The following is a 25010-nucleotide window of genomic DNA, read 5'->3' as shown; positions in this document are numbered from 1 at the left end:
ATTTTTTTTTAAAAGAGAGCAAGGGAGATGGTGGGAATACACAGTTAAATGAAGTGTGACTGACTATGGCCTCTGGAATCAGAGAAACCTGCCTTCAAATCCCACCTCAGCTCCTTACTAACTGTGATATCTTGGGAAAATTACTGAAATGCTGAGTCTCAGTTCCCTCATCTGTAAAATGGAATTTTAATTATTATTAACAAATAGTATGCAATTTTGTAGGGTTGTCATGAATACTGGAAATCACATATATGTAAAAGAACTAGCACAGTGCCTGGATACAAGGCAGGCACTAGATAAACAGTAGCCATTATCAGAAAAGCTACCTGTTCATGTTTAGCATGAACTTACCTCATGCTTACCTTAAACTATATAATTATTATCAGCCTCATTTTCAGACTCAAAGTTCTTTTCCACTTATTCAAGACCACATACAACATAGCCCATACTACCCATCTTGTGTAGTAACATCTAACGGTTTTCCCCCTTTTACCCCTGCTTTCTGTTCCACTTGTCCCTAGTAACTTTTCAACTCTGATCTGGAACTTAACTTCAGGAATGCTTTCCCAAATTAACTACATCCTATGTTAAGTGTGCCATTACCCTGCATTTCTTTCAGAATTGATAACTTCAGCTTGAAAACTTAATGTGTTTCTGCTTGTTGAAATATGGCTTTGTTCTCAAATAATTGTATTTTGTCTTCTTCAAGTAGGGTTGTAAGAAGACAGATACACATTCCTTTTTTATTTCCCTTTCTCCTCCCTTATCCAAGTGTTTTACATAATGTGCACTCATTTGTTTATTTATTCAGTGAACAATTGCTGAGGGCACCACTACATTTAACAAACTATTCATTCCTGGGTGCTTATGAATCAAACATGATCACTGATGACTGGTCTTATTTTAAATTCATGTCCACAACATTCAAATGGGTGCTCCTGGGAGTCTCAGGTGTTCCTTGGCTTGGAGACAACCATCTTCTCCCTGTGTCTCTTCACATGTCTTCCCTCTGTTCATGTCCACCTTTGTGTCCAAATTGCCCCTTTTTATAAGGACAACCAGTAATACTGGATTAATGACTTAATGACCTCATTAACTTGATCATCTGCAAAGACTCTATTTCCAAACAAGGTCCCACTCACAGGTACTGGGGGTTAGGACTTCAACATCTCCGGGGAGAACGCAGTTCAACTCATAACACCTACCATTATCTGAAATCACCTTATTCATTTGTTTACCTGTTTATTGTCAAATTCTCTCCTCAAGAATATAAACTATTAGAGCAGTTCACCAGTGTATCCTCCCAGACCTAAATGAGTGGCTGGCACATAGCAGGTCTTCAATAAATATTTGTTGAATTGATGACAATGTGTTGATTATTCACAATCCCTCAGGCACTACACATACTGACTGTCATATATTCTCCGAGCAGCGGAGCACACAGAGAGTTTACTACGTGCCGGACATCCCTCTTTGTGTTTCATATTATTAGTTCATTTAATCATCACACTTCCCTATGTGATGTACATTATTATTCTTATTTTAATCTTTTCTCTTGTTTTTTCTTTTTTGGCCATGCCGCGCAGCATGTGGGATCTTGGTTCCCCAACCAAGGATCGAACCCATGTCCCCTGAGGTGGAAGCACGGAGTCCTAACCACTGGACCACCAGGCAATTCCCTATTAATCTCATTTTACAATATGAAAACAAGGTACAGAGTGGTTGAATAACTTGCTCAAGGTCAGGGTTGGTAAATGACAAAGACAGACTGCCAAACGCACAGTTGTCATCTCTATAGGCCCTACCTCTCCAGAAGCCCTTTACGTCTCTACGCCTTTCTGAGATGGTTTTAGTGGCAGCCACACAGGAAGAAATGTAGGACTATGAATCCGCCACACGAGGCCTGGGTGAAAATGCTTTGAGGATGATTCCACCCATCTCCTCTAGAGGGGGTCTCATGCTGAAAGATCCAAGAGGAATAAGGGTTGTAAAGACCATCTCTAATTAGCAATACCAGGAGAAAATCAATCTAGTCCCACATATTACATGTGATGCTAATTATAGGAGGATCGTACACATTTAAAATATTAATAGGAAAGTCACTTCTGGAAGTGGGAACAACTTTCTAAGCAATATAAGTCATCAAGAAAAAAAGCAGATTTGAATTCATAAAAACATAAAACGTCTGCACATCTGAAAAGCACCTTAGTTAAACAGGCCATTCATACAAATTAATGAAACATACTGAGAAAAATACTAAGAACCTAATAGACAAATGAGCAAAGGACACAAACGAATTTCACAAAAGAGGAAAACCTTCACAAGAGTCAATATTTACAAGTAACCAATGATACCTCAACTAAAATAACAAGGAAGTGCCATTTTTTTTTGCCCTCGTTCCTCAACTATATGATACCTAATACTGGCCAAGGCATCGTGAAATAGGCTCTCTCATACATTACTGGAGGTAGAATATAATTATGTGCAACCACTTTGGAAAACAATTGCTAACGTTAATCAAGAGACCTGAAATAGCCAAACTCAGTAATCCCAGTTGTGACGTTCTATCATTAGGAAACAGTAAGCTCTTCACTGCAGCATTATTGTAATCACCAAAACTGGAAGCAATGGAAATTTCCAGCAACTAAGAAACACATTAAGGTAGCGCACTTGATGCAGTGTAATGCAGTCATGAGAATGACAATTACAAAAACTGTATAGCAACATGGGAAAATATTTATTATGTAATGTTAAAGTTTAAAAGCAGGATACAAAAACTGCATATAGATTACAAACATAAATACAACCTTGTTAAAATACATAGGGAAAAAAACATCGTAATGGAAAACATAAAAATTATAGTGTGGTGAGATTATGGGTAATTTCCTGACACTATTGCCCTAACTTCCTGTATTGTTATGTTTTCTTTCTGTAAAAAGTTCAATTTTGCTGTAAATGAATTATAGGCTTATTGTTAAAAAAAATCTAACAATACAAACTTGTGTGAAGTAGAAGTCTCTGTCCCGTTGTTCAGTGAAGGACAGGGCCTGCTGTACATCATTTCATATAACATAACATTTAACATGTCATGTTATATACCACATATGTTAACGTTGTTTTTTGTACAAATGGAATCGTATCATGTTTACTGCCTATAACTTTTCTTATTTCAATTGATAATCATCTCTTGCCTCAATTCATGCAAAACCTCCCAACTGGTCTCCCTCTTTCTACCCTTGCCCTCCTTCAGACCATTCTCAAAGTAGTCAAATGAACCAAGGAAAAAGCAAGTTACTTCATTCTTTCTAATGGTTGCATAGTATTCTGCTGAATGAACAATACCATAATTTATTTAAACAATCCCTATTACTGAAGGAAATTTAGCCGTGAACTTTCTTTGATCACTTGCATATCTATGAGGAAAATTCCTAGAAAGAAATTTTATGAATCAAAGACTATGAACACTTAAATTTTTGACTGACATTCCCAAACTGACCTCCAGAAAGATTATGCTAGTTTACGCACGGAGTTCCCCAACTGCTCATCAACACTCGATGTTATCAACTGGTTCAGCCTTTACAATCTCATAAATGAGAAATGCTGCCTGACTTGTTGGATTTTCACTGACTTAAGTACAAGTAAAATGAAGTATCTTTTAATTTTTTCAATCAACCATTTGTTTTTCTGAGAGCTTTTTCATATTCTTTGCCCATTTCATTACTGGCCTATCGGTATTTTTATTGATTGAATAGACTTCTGTATATTAAGAAAATTTACCTTCTTTCTTATGAGCTGCAACTATTTTCCATATTTTTCTTTTGTAACTTTTTTTTACAGTGTCTTTGATAGTTCAGAAAGTTTTAATTTTTGAGTAAAATTCAGTATTTTCCTTTTCAGCTTCTGATTTTCATGTCATGCTTAGACCTTCTCTACTTCAAGATTATAAAAAATATTCACTCATGCTTTCATCTAGTACCTTTAATCATTGTATTTTTTACACTGAAATTTGTGACTAACTTGGTATAAAAAGTGAAGGAGAAGATTCAGCTCACCACCATTTACATGGCTTTTTGGTCCCACCCATCACTTATTAAGTAGTTCATTTCCCCACTGATTTGAAATACTAGCTTTATCACATACTAAATCCCCCTGTATACTTGGTCTATTTTTTTTTTTTTTTTTTTTTTTTTTCTTTTTGCGGTACGCGGGCCTCTCACTGCTGTGGTCCCTCCCGTTGCGGAGCACAGGCTCCGGACGCGCAGGCTCAGCAGCCATGGCTCACGGGCCCAGCCGCTCCGCGGCACGTGGGATCCTCCCGGATCGGGGCACGAACCCGCGTCCCCTAGCAATGGCAGGCGGACCCTCAACCACTGCGCCACCAGGGAAGCCCTGGTCTATTTTTGAACTCTATTCTGTTCCACTGATATTCCTGCACCAAGACAAAAATGGTTGAGTTTTATAATTTCATAATACGTTTCAATATCTGAAGTGTTCGGCTTTCCCTAATTATAATTGAAATTTTAAAATATAAAATGAAACAATAAAGTTTACCTCCTCACTTTCCCCTCCAAGTGTGTCTACCACTCTCTCGGGCGCCCAGCTCTCCCAACGAGAAACTTTAAAAACTGACACAGCAGTGAATAATGAAAGTGGCTCCGCTCAGAAGTGACAAATCTGAAGAAAAGTCACTGCATTAAAAAACGGGAGAGTGTCCTGACTCCCCCCCCAACTCGGCCCTTCCACTTCCCCTCGCAACATCAGCCCGCCGGCCGACGCCTGCCGCGATTCCCAGCTCAGCCTCTAGAGGGGGCAGCCAGTCGGAAGCGAGTAGATCAGGACTGACTCCCAGAGCAGCTGCAGCCGTCGTGACGTCACGTCCGGTCACGGCGGAAGTCCTCCGCTGGCCGATCGGGAAGTAGCTGAAGGCTGGGCGATGGCAGTCCTGGAGGCTCCGCGCCCGGACAGACCCGAGGCCACAGTGCCCCCGCGGTAGGCCGGACCAGGGTGGCGGGCTCCGGGTCCCGAGATGAAGAGCGTCGGGGGCTGAACCGCTACCTTAGAAGGGAACCTGGGAACCCTCACGGCCCCTATTGCAGACCCTCCCTGACTTTGAGCTGTAAACTGCCTTTGCCGGGGCTGACCCGGAAGCAGGTCCGCCTGGTATCCTACCGCTCCTACAGGGAACGGTGCGGGCGGAGATTTTACCCTTTCACCATAATAGTAAGGCTGGTGGTAGCCCCGGGCCGGGGGTTCAAGGCCGCCGATTCTCCCTAACATCGTCTCCTTTCCACCGCCGCAGGGATGGAGGGGTCTAAGACATCCAGCAGCACCATGCAGGTGAGCTTCGTGTGTCAGCGCTGCAGCCAGCCCCTGAAACTGGACACGAGCTTCAAGATCCTGGACCGTGTCACCATCCAGGAGCTCACAGGTCAGCGAGACCCTTAGAAAGAGGGTGGTCAAGATCGTTGAAAGTGGGCAGCTTTGGAGATGAAGGTCTTAAAGACTGCACATAGCCTGCCACAGACACGCCTTGTGAGCCTCAGAAGTCGCGTCGTCTCTCTGGCTTCTTGTTTTCTTATCGAGAACATAAAAGAATTTTGACACTGTGTGCTTCTGAGAGCTTTCTATAGCAAGGAAAGGTCCTTAGTTTTCTTCTTCTGTTGTTTCAGAGTAAAGGAATATGTACATTTAAAAATAAATGGCGGGCCTCCCTGGTGGCGCAAGTGGTTAAGAGTCCGCCTGCCGATGCAGGGGATACAGGTTCGTGCCCCGGTCTGGGAGGATCCCATATGCCGCGGAGCGGCTGGGCCCGTGAGCCATGGCCGCTGGGCCTGCGCATCCGGAGCCTGTGCTCCGCAACGGGAGAGGCCACAACAGTGAGAGGCCCACATACCGCAAAAAGAAAAAAATAAATAAATAAATAAATAAATGGCAATTGTTGAGGACTTGCCATATACCAAGTGCGTTACATGCATTACTTTTAACCCCTGTGGAGTAGTACAGTTATACTCGCCTATGGAGTAGTAGTAAAATTATCATTTTATCCATGAGGAATTGAGGCTTAGAGAGGTTAAGTGACTCACCCAGTGGCCAACAGCTGATAAGTAGAGGAACAGAGTCTCAAAGTCCCAAGAAGTGAGATGAAGCTAGAAAAAAAGAAAAGACTGAATAGACAGTTAAAATAAGCTCATGGGTCTAGAGTCAACCTGCTTAGATTTAAATCCTGTCATTTACTAGCTGAATGACTTTTTTAGATGCGCAGGCTCAGCGGCCATGGCTCATGGGCCCAGCCGCTCCGCAGCATGTGGGATCCTCCCAGACCAGGGCACGAACCCGCGTCCCCTGCATCGGCAGGCAGGCTCTCAACCACTGCGCCACCAGGGAAGCCCTGAATGACTTTTTGCAAGTTACTTCACCTCTCTTGACCCTGGTCTCTTGGTTTTCTTTATCTGTAAAATGTAAAACAATCTCAAGGTAGTTGTAAGGATCAAATATGACAAAGACCATAAATACTTAAGAATATGCTGGGGAAAAGTACTCAATAAATATTAACTATTATTATTAATACCTGATTTTTCTTTTCTGAGGGGGATTATCTCTTTAATATATTTTAAACTTTATTAGAAAAATTTCAAACATACAGTCAAGAGAATAGCGTAGTTGTATCCATCATCCAGCTTCAACAATTAGCTACATCCTGCCATTCTTGTTTTCTCTATACCTCCATTCACCTCCCATCTCCACTCAATTACTTTGCTCTTTACTTCCTTTTTTTTTTTTAAGGTAAATTGTCATGAATTGACAATTTTTAATTGTCAAGTTTTTTGGGTTTTGGCCATGCCATGCAGCATGTGGGATGTTAGTACCCCAACCAGGGCTGGAACCCGTGCCCACTGCAGTGGAAGTGTGGAGTCTTAACCACTGGACCACCAGGGAAGTCCCTAATTGTCAAGATTTATACATTACACATCTTAGCTTCTTTTTTTGGCTATGCCACGCAGCCTGTGGGATGTGGGATCTTAGTTCCCCAACCAGGGATTGAATCTGGGCCCTTGGCAGTGAGAGCACGGAGTGCTAACCACTGGACCACCAGGGAATTCCCCTTAGCTGTATGTCTTTGACAAATGTATACACTCATGTAACTTAGATCTCCATTGTGATATAGAAAGCTTTCATCTTCACAGAAAGTTCTCTCATGTTCCTTCCCACTTATTCTGAGGGAAAGGGGATATTAACTTTTGTTATGGAAAACTTCAAAGTTTATGATGAACCCCCATGTTACTCATCACTGAGCTTCAACAGTTATCCATACAGGGACTTCCCTGGTGGCGCAGTGGTTAAGAATCCACCGCCAATGTAGGGAACACGGGTTGTAGCCCGGGTTTGGGAAGTCCCACATGCCACGGAGCGACTAAGCCCGTGTGCCACAACTACTGAGCCTGCGCTCTAGAGCCTGCGAACCACAACTGCTGAGCCCACGTGCAACAGCTACTGAAGCCCGCGTGCCTAGAGCCCATGCTCCACAGCAAGAGAAGCCACTGCAATGAGAAGCCCGCGTGCCACAGCAAAGAATAGCCCCCACTCGCCGCAACTAGAGAAAGCCCACGCACAGCAACGAAGACCCAACACAGCCAAAAATTAATTAATTAATTAATTAATTAAAAAAAATTATCCATCCATATTAATCATGTTTTCATCTACAGCCCCATCCATTCCCCTCCCACCCCAAATTATTTAGAAGCAAATCCCAAACATATAAATACCATAAATATTTTAGTAAGTATTTTTGAAAGGTAAGGTGTCTTTTAAAGATATAATCATACCATTATACTGGAAAAAATTTAACAATCCCTTAATCCGATTTAATGGGTGTAAGGGAAAAAAGACAACAGATTCTTCTTTGTATAAACTGTACTTTAAGAAAAAGGTGGAGGATATTTCTGATTCTTTTACTGTCGTACATGCTTCTGCTCTGAGAAGACCCTGAAAGCTTCGATATTTTCCTTGCTCTTAGCTCCATTACTTGCCACAGCCCAGGTGAAACCAGGAGAGACCCAGGAGGAAGAGGCTAACTCAGGAGAGGTATGAAAACACTGGAATGCGAAGTGGATTTCTGCAGGGTACTTGGTGCTCTTAGAGCCCCCAGATGTTTTGGATCTCTGGTTAACATGAGACATTCTGCATGATCAGGCCACTGTGGATCATTGGAGACACAGAAGTTGCACCTGAGGTCACAGGGTTGCTGAATGAGGCATCCATTCAAGAATGTGAACAGAGGCTCTTCTTTATTTGAAGTGGAATTATAAGCCATTTTGGTGGGAGATGGGATGACCTGGATACACAGGTCATCCCAGGGCATTCCTGGTTTACCTGGTGTTGTCCTAGCTAATTATTAATATCCACTCCTCTCTAGTCCCAAAAGTATCTTGGACATTGAATTGTGTGATTACACTAGCTAGAGAGGGTTGTCAGTGTTAGAGAATGTGTAATTTTTTTAAACGTAATAACATGAGTGATAATTTTCATTGTCAGAGATCAATGTCATAAGATTTTGATCACATATAAATTATATCAAAGTATGGAAAACATAAAGTATCTATTTTGTTCTATGCCATGGTAAACTTCATTGCAGTCTGCTCTGGCTTTTTCCTTGTGCCATGATTTAGGGCATTCTCTCCCCTACCTTGACTGGTAAATGCAAATATAATAGAGTATAACATAGTTAGGAAATGCTGTTCCCCACAAAAAATCAAATGGGACTTGGGGTTTGTCTGTACCAAGGGTCCTTTCATAGTGCAAGTATCCAAGGATTGGCTATATAACACCCATTTCTTAAGTCTCTGTGGTTTCTCAAGTCTTGTGGTTATCAATCAAGGGTAAAGCCAAATAGTTCTGAGGCCATTGGGGAAATAGACTCCACCTCTAAGCTGCCAGGATTCTAATGCTCTCTTATTTCCTCCCCAGGAGCCATTTATTGAAACTCGCCAGGATGGTGTCTCTCGCAGATTCATCCCCCCAGCCAGGTGCCTACTACTCCTCAGCCCCCTGTTCCTTGCTAAAGGCCAGTAGAATTTTAATTAAACCCAGAATTGAGACCTGGAGCCAGGTGATGAAGATGAATCATCACATAGCCTTTTGGCTCTTCCAGAAAAGACATATTCCCTGATACCTGGCCCATCACTTTCCAGTATTGATTGAGTTTTTCCTGTAGCCATTCACACAGTGGGAAAGGACAATATCTCTCATGATGAAGAATTGAGAAAAGTTGAGAGCGTGATTGACTAATAAAAGAGATGGGCCCTTGAAAAGTTTTAAGATAGCAAATGTTGTTAGATGTTCAGGTTCTTAGTTATTGATGCATGTGAAGGTGGCTGGCAAGGGGTGTAATATTAAGAAATGGTCTTTCCTGATTCTCCTTCCTTTTCTACCATAGACACACACATATCAGTTTTTGATGCCCCGTCTCCCCCCCTTAGTCCATCCAGGCCAACCTTCGTGCTGAGTGTCCCTGTGGAAGACCAGCATGGCCTTCCCTTGGGAGAGAGGTACCCTTGGGAGGTCAGTCGGGCTAGGAGTGGGTATGTGCCTTGAGGCCCCTCAGCCGGTGCTTGAGAGTCTCTGCCACTGGCACTGCAGTAGGTGGAGGAGGCCTCTCTGCTCCCTCATGTGGCCCGTGGGCGGGGGGCTGTCTGCAGGATGATGTCTACGGAAAGTGCCAACAGCTTCACTCTGATCGGGGAGGCATCCGACGGCGGCACCATGGAGAACCTCAGCCGAAGACTGAAGGCAAGTCTGCCTCATTCTGGTGTCAGGCAGTGGGCCTGGCTGGTAGAGGGGGTATCTGGGCAGGTAGCATAGGGCAGGCCCTACCCTGACTCTCCCACACTTCCAGGTCACTGGGGACCTTTTCGACATCATGTCAGGCCAGACAGATGTGGATCACCCACTGTGTGAGGAATGCACAGACACTCTTTTAGACCAGCTGGACACTCAGCTCAACGTCACTGAAAATGAGTGTCAGAACTACAAGTGAGTACCTCCAGAGCCTGGGCCCGGGAATGGAGCTCTGAATCTTAGAGCTCTCACTGCTCTGGGGCTGCGTGGCCCTTACCCAAGGGCTGTGCTCCACTCAGATAAAAGGAATAACAGGTTCCCTCTGGTAAGCATTCCCTGCCTGTGTCCTTGGCAGACGCTGCTTGGAAATCTTAGAGCAAATGAATGAAGATGACAGCGAGCAGCTCCAGATGGAGCTAAAGGAGCTGGCATTAGAGGAGGAGAGGCTGATCCAAGAGCTGGAAGATGTGGAAAAGAACCGTCAGGTAGTGGCAGAAAATCTCGAGAAGGTCCAGGCTGAGGCTGAGAGGTTGGATCAGGAGGAAGCTCAGTGAGTGATCACCCTGTTCTTCTATCTTCCTGCCCTCAAGGCTCCAGGAGCGGAAATGGCTCCTAGCTGAATGTGTCTGATTAGTTTGTAAACAGCAGTGAGCTGTCATTCAGCAGCATGTCTGCTCTGGATCCTGCATATTGTTTCCAGGCCCTGTTTCTAGAGGTTGGTGGGGAGGATTACGTATGAAGGGTCAGCGTGATTAAGTGGCAAAAGCGTTGGTTAAATAGAGAGCCGAGAACCAGGCCTCTAGTCACAGCTCTGTCCTGTAGGGACCTGGGCTCATTTGGGTAAGTCAGCCACTGAACCCGGCATCCTCCTCTGGAAAGATGAGCCTGTTGGCCTATGTTCGTTCTTTTCCAGCTCAAAAATTTCATTGGTGCTCTTGACCTGAGAGAACCCTCTGTCTAGTGGAGGAGACAGTGTCCACAGTAACTAAGGGTGGGGAAGTGAAAGACATTGAACAAAGTAAATTTTTTCATGGGATAGTGTAACAAGTTCCATTAGAAATGATGTATACTAACCATTTAAAAGTCAATAAGGGGGCTTCCCTGGTGGTGCAGTGGTTGAGAGTCCGCCTGCCAATGCAGGGGACACGGGTTCGTGCCCTGGTCCGGGAAGATCCCACATGCCGCCGAGCGGCTGGGCCCATGAGCCTGCTTCCCGGAGCCCTGGTCCGGGAAGATCCCACATGGCCGCTGAGCCTGCACGTCCGGAGCCTGTGCTCTGCAACGGGAGAGGCCACAACAGAAGCCCACGTACCGCACACACATAAAAAAAAGTCAATAAGGATATAGAGGTGAAGTGATAGACGCTCAATTATGGCCAATTCAGGGAAGAAACCACCATTGACTAACTCACCTTGTTTCTGGAAAAGATCAGAAATCCAAGAGGCGTCTGGTCCTGGTTTGGGAGAGTCCTGTTTTCCTCCCCGTTTTCCATATGTATGGGCAGCTGGAATTTGAGACATTTCTGTCCCTCCCAGGCAAAACATCTAGGGCAAGTATGTTCCTTTGAGTGGGATCTTTGCCAAGTGTAAAAGATGCTGTAACTAGAAGTGACCATAATCACTAGAAGAAATCATTAAGGGGGGTGGTGGGAGAGAAATTTTAGCCCCCAAACAGCCTTTAATGGTCACCTTGGCTGTTCACAGGTATCAGAGGGAATATAGTGAATTTAAACGACAACAGCTAGAACTGGATGATGAGCTGAAGAGTGTAGAAAACCAGATGCGTTATGCCCAGATGCAGCTGGACAAGCTGAAGAAAACCAACGTCTTTAACGCAACCTTCCACATTTGGTAATGAGGGTTGGAGGGTGAGGAGCGTCTGGGAAGCACCACAACCTGGACGTTAGCTGCTGGCCACTACACCAGGGTGCCCACCTCCCATGGAATGGGGGTCTGTGTCATTTTCACCCCATCTAGGTTTCTCTCACTCCTTGTGATGGGATAGGCACAATCAGGGGATTGGAATTCTAGAGCTTGGTGACTTCCATTCTTCCAAGGAAAGGGAAAGATTGGAGCTCTCCAGCTACGTGAAAATCTGGTCATCTGCCTGGTGCTGATTTCTTGCCCCCCCCGGGGTCATTTGTTTATTCATTTATTTGACACTTTATCCATTTCAAATGGTATCTTTTGAGCATCTACTGTGTGGTGGCACTGTGCTAAGCACTAGGAAGGCAACAGCAAGCAATATACGTTTTGCTTGAGCGAGATGGCTCGGTAACAGGCACTTGTAATACAGTGTGGTCATGGTGAGCCCTGGGTGCTGTGAGAACACATAAGGGCACTTCACCCAATTTGAGGAGGCTGCATGGAACGATTCCCCCAGAGGAAGTTGATGTTTAAGCTGAGATATGGAGTATAAGTCTGCAGAGGAAGGGGGGTTGTTCCTGGCAGAGAGAACATCACGTGCAAAGAAACAGAGGAAGGTGGGAGTGCTAATCTCCCACTGAACTGAACGGAGCTTATTGTGACGAGATTGAGGGTGAAGCAGAGAATGACAGGATATGAAACTGGAGCGTTACCAATTCCTAAAGGATCTTGTAGGCCTCATTAAGGATATGGACTTTGTCCAAAAGGCAGTGGGAGCCACTGAAGCATTTTAGTCAGGAAAGTGACATAAGTACAGTTGCATTTGTGAATGATGGCTTTACCTGTCATGTGAGAAATGACTTGGGGTAAGAGGGCAAGATTGTTGGTAAGGAAACTTGCCAGTAGGAATCTGAACAGGAGAGGGTAGAGTCGTCGCATTGAGTCTGAAGAGAAGCGGACAGATTTAAGAGGTTTAGGAGGTAGAATCAACAGAGCTTGGTGGTGTTGGGGGGAAGGGAGCTGAGAGAGAGAGCGTTCAAGGATGACGCCCAGGTTTCTACTTTGGCATCTGAGCAGCAGGGAGAAAGATGATGACTCACGTTTTAGACATGTATTTAAAGTACCAAGTAGGGCTTGGATATATGAATCTGGAGATAAGGAGAGAGATTTATGCCAGGTTCTAGGTGAGAGCAGGAAATTTCAGAATTTGCTAAGTTTTAAATTCTATCTGTGTTTTCCCCTGCCCTTCTCCTGTAGGCACAGTGGACAGTTTGGCACAATCAATAACTTCAGACTGGGTCGCCTGCCCAGTGTTCCCGTGGAATGGAATGAGATTAACGCGGCTTGGGGCCAGACAGTGTTGCTGCTCCATGCCCTGGCCAATAAGATGGGTCTGAAATTTCAGAGGTAAGAAATGTAGTCCTTTCTTGAGTGTGGTGTGTCTGTGATATAATCTGTATCTCCCACCTGGTACTCTTGTCCACTGTGGAAAGAGCCCTTGCTCCCAACAAACTGGGAGTATTCTGTCCATGGAGACTGTCTGCTTCTGGTTTTCCCCTCACCACAGGCCCTTTCCAGTGATTGAGCAATCCTTGAACTGCACGACCACAGCAGTGGTCCCCAACTTCCTGTCTCCATAACCTTAGTGTTCCTAAAGCTGTTTTTCAGTTTTTGTTTCTAAATCTAAACCGGGACATGCATGCATCCATAAAAGGCCCCCAGATAATTATCTCATAAATGTAGTTTGTTCGGGAAACAAAACCTTTTAAACATGGAGCCCGTGGGGAGGTGAGAGAGGAGTGGAAATAATAATAGAGGTCCTTGGGTAGCTGAAGACTGAAAATCACTGGGTTATAACATCCCAGTAATCACTTTAGGAGGTGTCCTATTTCCATCTCTGTCTGCATCTCCATTTTAGGTATCGACTTGTTCCCTATGGAAACCATTCGTATCTGGAGTCTCTGACAGACAAATCTAAGGTACCCAGGAAGGTCCATTTTCACTGGAATACAGAATCCTTGTACCTCCTAACGAAATGGTTTAGTTTTGATAATGGCATTATTTAGCTTCTTTCTGAGACTGAGATATCTCATGTTGAGCCAATGTCTGGTTCAATGTCCTGTCTAGTTCAGGATTAGCTCTTTGGGGCCTGTAGAGAAAATTAAATTTTACAGTTTGTTGAGAAGAGATATGGGCAGATCAGAGGAGAATATGTGCACCAGGATGGGGAAGGCATCACTGTGCGGTAGATGTTTAATACATTTCCACTGATGGTGAAACAGTTTTAGGTGCATTGTTATTTGCCCAAGGTTACTGTTGCCAGTGGAATACAGACATAACATGACTTGAGAGATTGATAGGATTGGGACCAATCTCCGGTAACCTGTGTTAGGGCCACAGCTATAGCCAGCTCTCTTTTCTCGGGCAGGAGCTGCCATTGTACTGTTCTGGGGGGCTGCGGTTTTTCTGGGACAACAAGTTTGACCATGCAATGGTGGCTTTCCTGGACTGTGTGCAGCAGTTCAAAGAAGAGGTTGAGAAAGGCGAGACACGTTTTTGTCTTCCTTACAGGTCAGTATCCCCCGGTGCTGAATGAACCTAGAGTAGGACCAGAGTGAGCAGAATGGAAGGGACAGTAAGAATGGAGGCAAGACTAGCAGTAGTAGTAGTGGGAAAGCAGAAAACGGAGTAAAGATCCCATTGACACTGATGGGCAGAGACTGATGCAACACTGCAAACAGGATGGAATGTAACCGCCTGGTCCCTGGAGGAAAAGGAGGTTGACTTAGATGGTGTGGGGGATTTTCTTGCTGCCGAGCTCAAGCCTGCTCTCCCATTTCAGGGAGGTTTTTCCCTTACACCCTTGGAAATATACAGGAATGCTTCCTTTGATCAAATGTTGTAGGAGCCCAGAGATGGACGGGCACCTCAGTTAAGAGAGTAAGGCCGAGCTGCTTCCATCACCCCAGAACCAAGCATTTCTCTTCTTCTGCCTCCCTTCTCTCCCCATAAGTGAGGAGTGCCTAGGAAAACAGTGAGGAGTACTGTAACCGTCCCTTACCCTCTGCTCCAGGCTTCTCATCTGTGTGGGTGTGTGTCTTGTCCCTGTACCTCCGCAATGACAAGGAGGTTCTTGTGACAGCCTTCCTGATATTGGGCTTTCAAGCAAATCCAAAACACACCACCATTCCTTGCCAAGAGTTCTTGAGTAGATAAAAGGACGCGCATGGTCCCATGATCAAGTCCCTGCCCATTTTGCCTGAACTGACTTAACTCGGATCTCGGTTACTAATGAGTTCTGCTGTGTCCATCTGCAGGATGGACGTGGAGAAAGGCAAGATTGAGGACACAGGAGGCAGCGGCGGCTCCTACTCCATCAAAACCCAGTTTAACTCTGAGGAACAGTGGACGAAAGCGCTCAAGTTCATGCTGACGAATCTTAAGTGGGGTCTTGCTTGGGTATCCTCACAGTTTTATAACAAATGACTTTCTTTTTTTTCCTTAGGGGTTTGTTTGCCTTAAAGGCTTTAAATTTTGTTTTGTTTGCAAAACAAATAAAAAAGTGTTAAATTAAATTCGGGTACTATTAAACAGCACATGTTTACAATACCAAAAAAGAAAAGAAACCCACAAAAGCCACTTTATTTTAAAATATAACAGATACTCTCCCGAGCTACAACATGCCATGTATAGCAACTGGCCTTTGTCACAGTTTTGACTTTTTTTTTTTTTTTTTTTTTGCGGTACGCGGGCCTCTCACCGTTGTGGCCTCTCCCGTTGCGGAGCACAGGCTCCAGACGCACAGGCCCAGCGGCCATGGCTCACGGGCCCAGCCGCTCCGCGGCACGTGGGATCCTCCCAGACCGGGGCACGAACCCGTTTCCCCTGCATCGGCAGGCGGACTCTCAACCACTGCGCCACCAGGGAAGCCCACAGTTTTGACTCTTAACCCCATGCCTTCCTTTCCCTTTGTCCCCGCAAAATGACTCATTTAAGTTTGCTTTTTTTTTTTGAAACTGAGTTGAATTGAGATTGATGTGTTTTCACTGGATTTTCTCTCTCTCAACTTCCTGCACTTAGAATATGAAATAGAAACTTTTGTCTCCACTGAGACTACAAGATGTGTGAGATGCACAGTTGGATAACGTGAGAAAATGACATGTAAGCTTTGGTCACCATGTGATGTGATCAGAAGCTTGAAATTTAACACTTCTCACTTGGTTCTAGTACTGAATGCCTGCTCTGCTCTGTGTTAGAGATATGACATTGTGTTTGATACTGTTTGGGACCTTATGGAGAGATTTAATTATTTGTAATAAAAGATTTACTGCAGTCTGATAACTGCCCAGAGGTGCACTGTTGGGTTTTTCTTTAACTAGAATAGAGTACTTTGTATTCTGGGAGAATCGAGTTCAAATGCAGGTATGTGGAAAGTCTGTTGAAACATGTTTAGAGATGGGTGTTAGTTTTTTAAAAAGACTCTAATGAAAAGTAGACAGCTGTAGAGAAAGCCCTATTTGTGTAGCTCTCAGTAACAGAACAGAGATGTTTAAGGGGAAAATAAAGGCTACCTCCTTGATGCTCACTCAAGGTCACCCAGATGGTCTCAGTTTTTGAGCCCCTGGTTAATACTAATCTCCATGTCTGATGTTCTCCCTTAATAAAATGAACAGTTAAGAGGAAAGCCATAAATACCTTGTTAAACAAAAATAAACTAATTTCACTGATATTCTAATATCTTGTCTCAGCTCTTGGACATTTTCAGTCTGGTACGACGAAAAGGACATGCTTATTCACCTTAACTCTTTCTCTGATGCAGAAAAATAAGCATCAAGTTGGAATATAAAACACAGCTCAGAAGATACTTGGAACTTCTGTACACTGAGTATGAAAGTAAGGAAAGGGAGAGATGAGTGCAGTGACAGAAGGCTGTTTATTTTGGGCGGATTCCGCCTGCCTCATGTGTTGGAGAAGTCTGCAGCCCTCAGTGGTCTGGCCACCAGGTGGGGAGGAACAGGCCTCTGTCGACCTGGAGTGCTGGCCCCCACGCTGTGAGTCAGGATTGCATAAGAGAGTTTGGCAATGCTCTCCAAGGCGATGCCAGTGATGCTTTGCAAATGCCCCACAACCTTCAGAAAGAGAGACAGATTTCTTATTACTAAATAAACATGTGTTAGTGCACAGACACATTGCTGTTTTCTCAAGCCAAACGTAAATTTTTTCATTTCTCTGAGCTTACAGAGAAGATTAAATCCAGATCCCAGCGTTTGCCAGTGGCCAAATTACACTAGGATACCTTTGCCCTGATAGTGTTAGCATGGAAAGTTTCTGGTAGACATTTCCCTCTGCTGGAGATAAGTTTTGTGAAATATGAGAGGGATATTTGGGTCTTGACATTTTTTCTATTTGGGAGGATACACTTAACTGGACTTTAACATAGTAGCAGATTATCATCATAATGGGAAATGAACAAGCTGAACTTGGGCCTCCATTTCCAATTTCATAAGAGGAAAACTGGAGAACATTTTTCAGTCCCACCGTAGTTTTCTCCCTCCCAAATCCTGCTCATTCATCCTAATCCTGGGTCTTGGCACTTACCTTTTATAGTTTGTCTTCTGTTTTCCTTTAACTGAGGGGAGAATGCTTTCTATTAAATGAATTCTGACCATGCTGGTCCTGCTCAGTGGTGCATACCTGGCTCCAACACTCATGGTTTTGGATGAAAGCACTTGCTGCAATGATTCCTACTGCCAACAGCATGAAATCTTCCTTCACGGAAATAAACTTTTCCCTGAGTGATTAAAACCATATTAATTTTGGAGCTAGAATGACACTTGATCTTCCAAATCCTAGGGTTATGGGACTTCAACTATGAGTTGTTTATGTTGATCATGGAATTTTTATAGATGGAAAGAAATGGTCAAATAATAGCTAATTGATTCCCTCTTCCAACCTCCCCCAACTCAACGGATTAAAACATGAGCCTCCTGTCTGAATGGTTTACGGACCTTTTGTTGTTCCATCTGTCTCCCTAACAAATGTAACTGTGAGGCTTTTTACCAGTCTGACTTTACAGTAATCAAACACTTTTGTCCAAGTTGCAACCCTGGGACTGGCTTTTTTTTCCTAAGTGGCTATAAAAGCAGTTCAGTAATCTCAAATTATAAGCAGCTATAAAAGAAGAACTAGGAATGAAAGTATGTTAATTACTAGAAGTCATTTACATTTTAAAAGTAAAAGCCTTTAGGGTTTTGCTCATTGGGCTCAGTCACCCATCCAAACAACATATTGGATGTTAATTAGGACAAGATAACCCATGCAGGTTATCTGTGGACTGGGTGCCTTGCTAGGTAAATTCCATTTCCCAAGTTCTTGTGGTATGTTACTGACTCCCTGTTTCTGGAAGGAGCTGCCTTACCCTTGCAGCTGACTGGGTGTGGAGTTCTCGATTGAAGCCCTCAGCAGGCTCTCGTATACAGGTTCATGGAGAAGATAGACTAGGTCAAGTAGGGTCAGGCAGGTTGCATACAGCTGTGTGGCCGGCACCAAACAGCCATTGTATCCTAGATGGAGTACGCGCATGGTAAAGAGCATTATGTACCTCTTCTCTGATCATAATCACAGTTGTCATGTGACACAAAGCTGTTGAGCTGCTAATGTGCTTCCTGGTTGCTATGTTCTACTGTAAGAAACCTCTGTAGCTGGAGGTCGATTTTAAAGGACACAGGGAGAGGTAGAAAAACCTCCAGCTACAGTATATATACAACTGGAGCATATTTGTTTGTTCCCCTCTTATCTCATGCCTCTCTACAAAGTCAACTCTTTGATGCTGCAATAAGAGAGTGCTTAGTGAGGCCAAATAGAAGCCAGGTGCCGAGACTGGTGTTTGTTTCCCTGACAAGTACTAGAGGAAACTACTTTCCTCAGTCAATGCGCGCTTCCTGCTGCTCCTCATTGGCAGGTTCTGCCCACTGCCCTCAAACCCCTAGGCACATTCTTACTGCCTTCTATGGAAGCCTCCAACCCACACGCCCGACACACTTAATAAAGTACCTAAAACCTCCAAGAGCATCTCCACATATGCCAGGGGAGTAGGCAGATTGATTTGGAAGTTCAGGGACTTCAAAACATCAAGCTCTGACTCCAGCAGTTCTTCTTTAGTGTGTAGATACCCTAGAGCCTGGAGGAAATTCAGGACTGTAACGTTGCTGATTATCTGAGCAAAGAAAACCAAAATAGAGTGAAACGGAGAGCAGGGTGTCAGAATAGAGGTCATGCATCTTGGCATAGTAAACAAAGCCCTTCACAATCCAGTCCATGCCTTTATCTCATCTTCTCTCTTGGTAATTCCCCCTTACACTCTACACTTGTCATATAGAATTACTTGCACTCCCCAAACCCACATGCTCTCCAAGCCTCTGCACATGCTCTTTCCTGTATCTGGATCTCCCTCCTCACCCCCAACACCCCCACTGCTCTCCTTACCTCTTCTCCCTCTTTCCTTAGGATCCACCCATCTCCCCAACCCTCCCCTTCAAGGAGTCATTTCCTCTATTGGTTAAAGTGCACGTACCAGGGACTTCCCTGGTGGCGCAGTGGTTGAGAATCTGCTTTCCAATGCAGGGGACGCGGGTTGGACCCCTGGTCAGGGAGCTAGGTCCCACATGCGTGTGGCAACTAAGAGTTCGTATGCCACAACTAAGGAGCTGGTGAGCCGCAACTAAGGAGCCCACCTGCCACAACTAACTAAGACCTGGCACAACCAAAAAAAATAAACAAATAAAAATAAAATAAAGTGCATTACCAAAAATCCTACAGCTAACATCACTTGCAATGGTGAAATATTGAATGCTTTCTCCCTGAGATTGTGAAAAAGCAAAGATGTCTGCCCTCACCATTTGTATTCAACTTATACTAGAGGGTACAGGCAGTGAAACATTCTCGGATAACAATTAAAAGAATAATGCATTACTGTAAGTTAATAGAAGAAAAGAGTTATTAAAAATGTTTGATTAATCTCAAAGAAAGGCAGAACTGAGAGAAGCTTATCTCTAGAGGGGAGTGGAGACAGAGGTTAACAACAGGTGGAAGATAATGAATAAATGTTCTGTTGTTTGTTCCCCCAAAAATGTCATTTCCTCTAAATACACTTCCTTGACTCTCCAAGGCTGATGAGGTATATTCAGAGCCCTCTGTATTTACACTAATCAGAACACTTGCTCACATTATTTGCCTGTGTGTCTTCTCCCATTAGGTAATAAATTCCTTGAGAGCACAGACACTATTTTTACTCTTGTAGCCATGGCACCTAGTGCAGCATCTGGCCATAAAAGACAATAAATATTTGTTGAATAAATGATACGATACAGACATCGCATAGTGATGTGGAAACATTTTATCCTTTATAAATGTAATAGTTTGCCTTTCATGCTAATAGGTATGTTGGCAATTCAGGCAGCTTAACTGTCCTTGAGTCCAAGGGGAGGAAAGGTGACCTGTATCAATGATGGCATCCGTCCAGCAATTACACTTTGGGAACAGAACCTCAGACTATTTATAACTGCTTCTGTGTGACTCGTGTGTGTGTGTGTGTGTGTGTGTGTGTGTGTGTGTGTGTGTGTTTAGGAGGTATGCTTAGGAAGCATACTTACGCTCTGGAATTTCTGCATGAGTAGTATCCCCTAGCCTAGGAGTGTGTTTCTCAAAGCCACCTTTGGATGAACTGGTTTCTCTCTAACACTCAGGTGCCCATGCGCAACCCCAGCTCCTTACTTTGTAGTGGAAGGAGAGTTTGCTTGCCAGCTGAACACATGACACAAGACGCAGGATAAACTTGTTGCAAAGCTGCTCTTTCAGAGTCCTCCAGTTCTGAGGCCCTGTCTTCTCTCTCAGCTGGAGTGTGGCTTGCCTGCAGATGTTCTCTGCCTGCTTAACCATAAACCTATAAAGAAGGGAAAGGGGAAAGGAAACAATCCACACTCCAACTAAATGGAATTTGTGCTTCAACCCATGTTACATCTTATCCTCTCCAATATCAATCGCTGGCTAAAAAATTTTACATTTGCAAGAAAAAGAGGGTGCAAACCAGGTCTCATGGTAAGGGGCAACTAGCATTTTTTTTTTTAAAGGTCTGGGTACATTAGGCATTCTGAGAGGTACCCCTCACAAAGGCCTTATGCTCAGGGCTTTACCTTTCTAGGATTTCTACAGCCTGGTAGCTCGCGGATTTCTCCAGACACCATTGTTCAGACAGGAGAAAAACAAACTCTGCCAAAACAGGAAAGAAGAGCTTAATTCACAAGGTGCAACCAAAACGACTCTGTGAACTCTTGGCGTTGTGTAAAAGCCATGATGGGGCCCAGGGAAGAGGGTCAGGAGGTGAGAAAGATGAGACGGAAACAACCCAAGCTGAACCTGTTTCCCTTTGTTGCCAATAGGCAAATGAGAGGCATGAAAAGGAGGCTGACTGCGTGCAAAAACAAAGGCTTACTGAGCCCCCTGAGGGCCCCTTGAGCCTTCCTATGGGTCTCAGCTGATAAAAGGCTTGGCCAGCTACACACAAACAAACCAGCTGGTCTAGTTGGCCTTTACACCATGCTGGGAACCTCCAGCTTCAAGAGAGATTTTGGAAGGATAAAAACCCTAACCCCTATATTCTGTTTTCAGTGGAATGTTGATAGGAACAGAAAGGTCCCTCCTGGAGCTTTGATATTCTTTATAACACTGTTTGTTTAGTAACCACCCACTGGAGAACTCCCATTGCTTTACAAACACAATTCACCTTACAGCTGGACACCACTTCTCCACCACCAGTTTGTTGGGTAAGTCTGTGGTGGCTGAGCCTCTCCCCAGGAGCAAGTTTGTTACTCTGAAGTGGCTTGTTTGGAAGCAACATCCCCTAAATCAGGGAACACAGCCCAACTTGGGTGGGGGAAGTCATTGGGAAGGTGGGAAGGGTAAGATACCTTGGCAACATTTTAGGCTGCCTGTGTTTCTCTTTGAAAGAACAGCCCCAGATAGAGTTCTATTTAGTTAGCAATGTCATTAGAGGGTGGAAACAAGGATAAACGTTGGTTCTCGAAGCTCCTGCAGAACTAGGAACTCTTAGCATTGATCAGCAAAGAGCTACATACAGTCAAATTTCCATTACCGTGTGTCGTCAGAGAAAATCTGACTTAGAGGGGAAAAAATCTATAAAAGTTAAGCTAGCACACGACAGTTTAACAATCTACTTGACACAGGTCACACATAGATACATGTACAAAACCTTATCATTACAGAGGCCAAAGCTCTGCTAACAGTGTCCAATGAAGAAGATAATTAGTTTAAGCAATTAAGCAAAGTATCCTAGAACACATAATGTGTGTTATTAGTCACTCCTTTTTTTTGCTGGAACTTAGGTTTTATTTCTTTGTTTTCGTGTGTGTGTGTGTGTATAGTTGTTTGGTTTTATTTTGTTTTTGATCTGAATCATCTGGGCGATTGTTTCTATTTTCCATTTTAATTTGCCAAGAAAACAGTTTGGGTTAGGTGGAATGGAGGAGGGTTACACCTCTCTCTTGCTACTGGCTCCACCTCTGTACAAACATACTCAGATCTATTAACTAAAAGACCCTCCCCTTCTATTCTCTTAAGCTAGGGCTCTATCTCTCTAGCTTCCATGACTGTGACATTTCTTGAAAGCCTAGCTTACACCTGCTGCTTCCACTTCATCATTCACTCCCTAATGTTCTGCAATTTGGCTTCTACTTTTTACAACCTGCTGAAATGATTGTCTCAAAGGTCAGAAAATACAACCAAATTGTTAAATATCATGGCCCTCTTGCAATCGTCATTCCTGGTGTTTATATCTGTGAAGTATCTGAAATTGCTGACCATGAAACTCTCCTCTTGCTTCTAAAGGTCTCTAGGTTCTGTTCCTAACTCCCCAAGCATTCCATCTATTTCCTTCATGACTCTTCCTCCTACTCCGCTTTCCTGAACACAAAATGTCTCCCAAGGAACTGTACTAGACCCGCTTCTCTTCTCTCCCTCTAGGAGCTCATCCTGTGCCACAGTTTCAACAGTACCATTATGGAGAGGACTCCCAAACCCTTATCTCTAGTCTGACCTCTCTTCTGACTTACTCTTTAAACAGCCTGCTAGAAACCTTCCTCTAGATATCCCACAAGCACTTGAAACTCAGGAGATCTCAAACCAAAGCTATTTTCTTTCCCAAACAAGTCACATTTCCTCCCGTTTTATTTATTTTAATGTATGTGTGTGTTTCTCTTAATGGCACCCCTATATTTCTAGGCTCAACCCTTTGGCATAGTCATCTTCGCCTGCTTCACTTCTTAAAATTCATCCATTGCAGAACCCTAGATTTTACCTCTGAAATGGTTTTAATCCATCCTCCCTTGTCATTCCCTCTGCCTTATCACCTAAAAAACTACTCACACAGACTCCACTGGTCTTCCTACCTCCCACCTCTCTCTACTCCAGTCCATCCTTTACATCACAGCCAAAATAATTTTTTCTAAGGCAAAGGTTACAGTTATATCACTCCCATATGAAAAAAAAAAAAAAAGACAGGGCTTCCCTGGTGGCACAGTGGTTGAGAGTCCGCCTGCCGATGCAAGGGACACGGGTTCGTGCCCCGGTCCGGGAAGATCCCACATGCCGCGGAGCGGCTGGGCCCGTGAGCCATGGCCACTGAGCCTGCGTGTCCGGAGCCTGTGCTCCGCAACGGGAGAGGCCACAACGGTGAGAGGCCCGCGTACCGCAAAAAAGAAAAAAAAAAAAAAGACAAAAACAAAAAACCTCAGTGCTGGGCTTCCCTGGTGGCGCAGTGGTTGAGAATCCGCCTGCTGATGCAGGGGAAACGGGTTCGTGCCCCGGTCTGGGAGGATCCCGCATGCCGCGGAGCGGCTGGGCCCGTGAGCCATGGCCGCAGGGCCTGTGCGTCCGGAGCCTGTGCTCCGCAACGGGAGAGGCCACAACAGTGAGAGGCCCACATACCGCAAAAAAAAAAAAAACCTCAGTGCTTTCTTGTTTTCCTATTAAGTCAGGTATAAACTCCTCACTTTGGCATTCAAAGTTCCACGTGGAACGTCTCCAAACCACTTTCTGGTCTGGATTTCAAACTACTCTTCCACAGCCTCTGGCCAACCTGGATGACATGGTACCCACATTCACCCAAAATGTCCCTATTTCCATAGCTTGACTCATGTTATCCCCTTTTAGTAGAACCACGGTCCCGGGAGTTCCCTGGTGGTCTAGTGGTTAGGATTCGGCGCTTTCACTGCGGAGGCCTGGGTTCAATCCCTGGATGGGGAACTCCCACAAGCCGCCCGGCAAGGCCAAAAAAAAAAAAAAAAGAGAGAGAGAGAAAGAGACACGGTAAAAAGGAAGGAAAGAAGGAAGGATGGGAGGAAGACGGTCCATATCCACCACCCTCACCAGCCAAAATGTTATCCTTCCTTCAGGGTCTACCTCAAATGCCACGGTGCCTGGAGGACTCCTTAATTCATCCTACCCCCAACTCACTCCATCTCTCCTTTCAATCCCCATAAAAGCTTGTTTAACCTGGTACGTCACTTATCTAACCATACTTGTACCTAGTCATTTGCAGATTTGTCCTAATATCCTCCAAAGATTATATACATAGTTTGAAAGCGGGGACTAGATCTCTCGTTCATCTTTCTAACCCAGGAAGCAGGGAGAATAAGTACTCTACACGTGCTGAAATCAAGGGTAGGGTGCTGGTGAGCCTTGCTCATCACTGTACCCCCAGCGCCTGGCAAAGAGTAGGTACTAACGAAACTTATTTGAATGAATAAGGGACACTGAATCTCAAGGTCGGTGCCTCAAAGAGAGGTGCCCCAGTCTCCCATAAGCCCAGCTCCCCGGCCTGCATCCCCACCCACGATCCGGGTCTCTCTGAAGCTGCCCATCCGGCCCGCAGCCTCCTGCACGGCTTGCTCATTCTGCTGGGCCAAGTGGAGCAGACCGTCTTCGATTGTGTCTGTGGCAACAGCTCCAAACTGAAAGTCACTGAGAGAGGCCAATCTTGGCCTCACAGGTCGGTCCATTTTCAGAACCTTGTTTGTTGCCCCGGACGTCTCACTGGATCCGTCCCCCTTAGCTTCCCTTCAGAGTCTTCTGCCACAACCTGGATTCTTCGTCCCCTTCCGTGTGCTTGTCCTCGTGGCCTCAAGTCGGAGGAAAACTCATTTCCCAGCACAGCCTCGAGCCTTTCACAGCCTTTTCCCCAACGGACGCGGACCCTTCAGCCAATCGGAAAGCACGGCCTCTTCCCGCCCGCCCCGC

The 25010-nt window shown here is 44.6% G+C and overlaps 2 protein-coding genes across 2 annotated transcripts; one reads left to right on the top strand and one right to left on the bottom strand.

The window, feature by feature from the left end:
* Positions 1-4892: 4892 nt before the first annotated feature.
* BECN1 (beclin 1) lies at positions 4893-16043 on the top strand. Its single transcript, XM_060081510.1, has 13 exons — positions 4893-4989; positions 5300-5428; positions 8015-8082; positions 8965-9023; positions 9477-9545; positions 9696-9786; positions 9893-10029; positions 10190-10384; positions 11538-11684; positions 12957-13106; positions 13618-13678; positions 14128-14270; positions 15017-16043. Exons 2-13 carry the CDS (start codon positions 5302-5304, stop codon positions 15183-15185), a joined length of 1416 nt encoding a protein of 471 aa, XP_059937493.1. The 5' UTR covers positions 4893-4989; positions 5300-5301; the 3' UTR covers positions 15186-16043.
* Positions 16044-16632: 589 nt separating this feature from the next.
* On the bottom strand, positions 16633-24772 carry CNTD1 (cyclin N-terminal domain containing 1). Its single transcript, XM_060082174.1, has 7 exons — positions 24604-24772; positions 20891-20966; positions 20472-20640; positions 18753-18915; positions 18118-18262; positions 17394-17490; positions 16633-16828 (listed from the first exon to the last, which is right to left on the bottom strand). The coding sequence occupies exons 1-7, from the start codon at positions 24770-24772 to the stop codon at positions 16658-16660; spliced, it is 990 nt and encodes a 329-aa protein (XP_059938157.1). The 3' UTR covers positions 16633-16657.
* Between the last annotated feature and the right edge of the window lie 238 nt (positions 24773-25010).

This window comes from Mesoplodon densirostris, chromosome 18, assembly GCF_025265405.1.
Source record: "Mesoplodon densirostris isolate mMesDen1 chromosome 18, mMesDen1 primary haplotype, whole genome shotgun sequence".
Lineage (NCBI taxonomy): Eukaryota > Metazoa > Chordata > Mammalia > Artiodactyla > Ziphiidae > Mesoplodon > Mesoplodon densirostris.
This window is presented reverse-complemented; position numbering and strand designations above follow the sequence as displayed.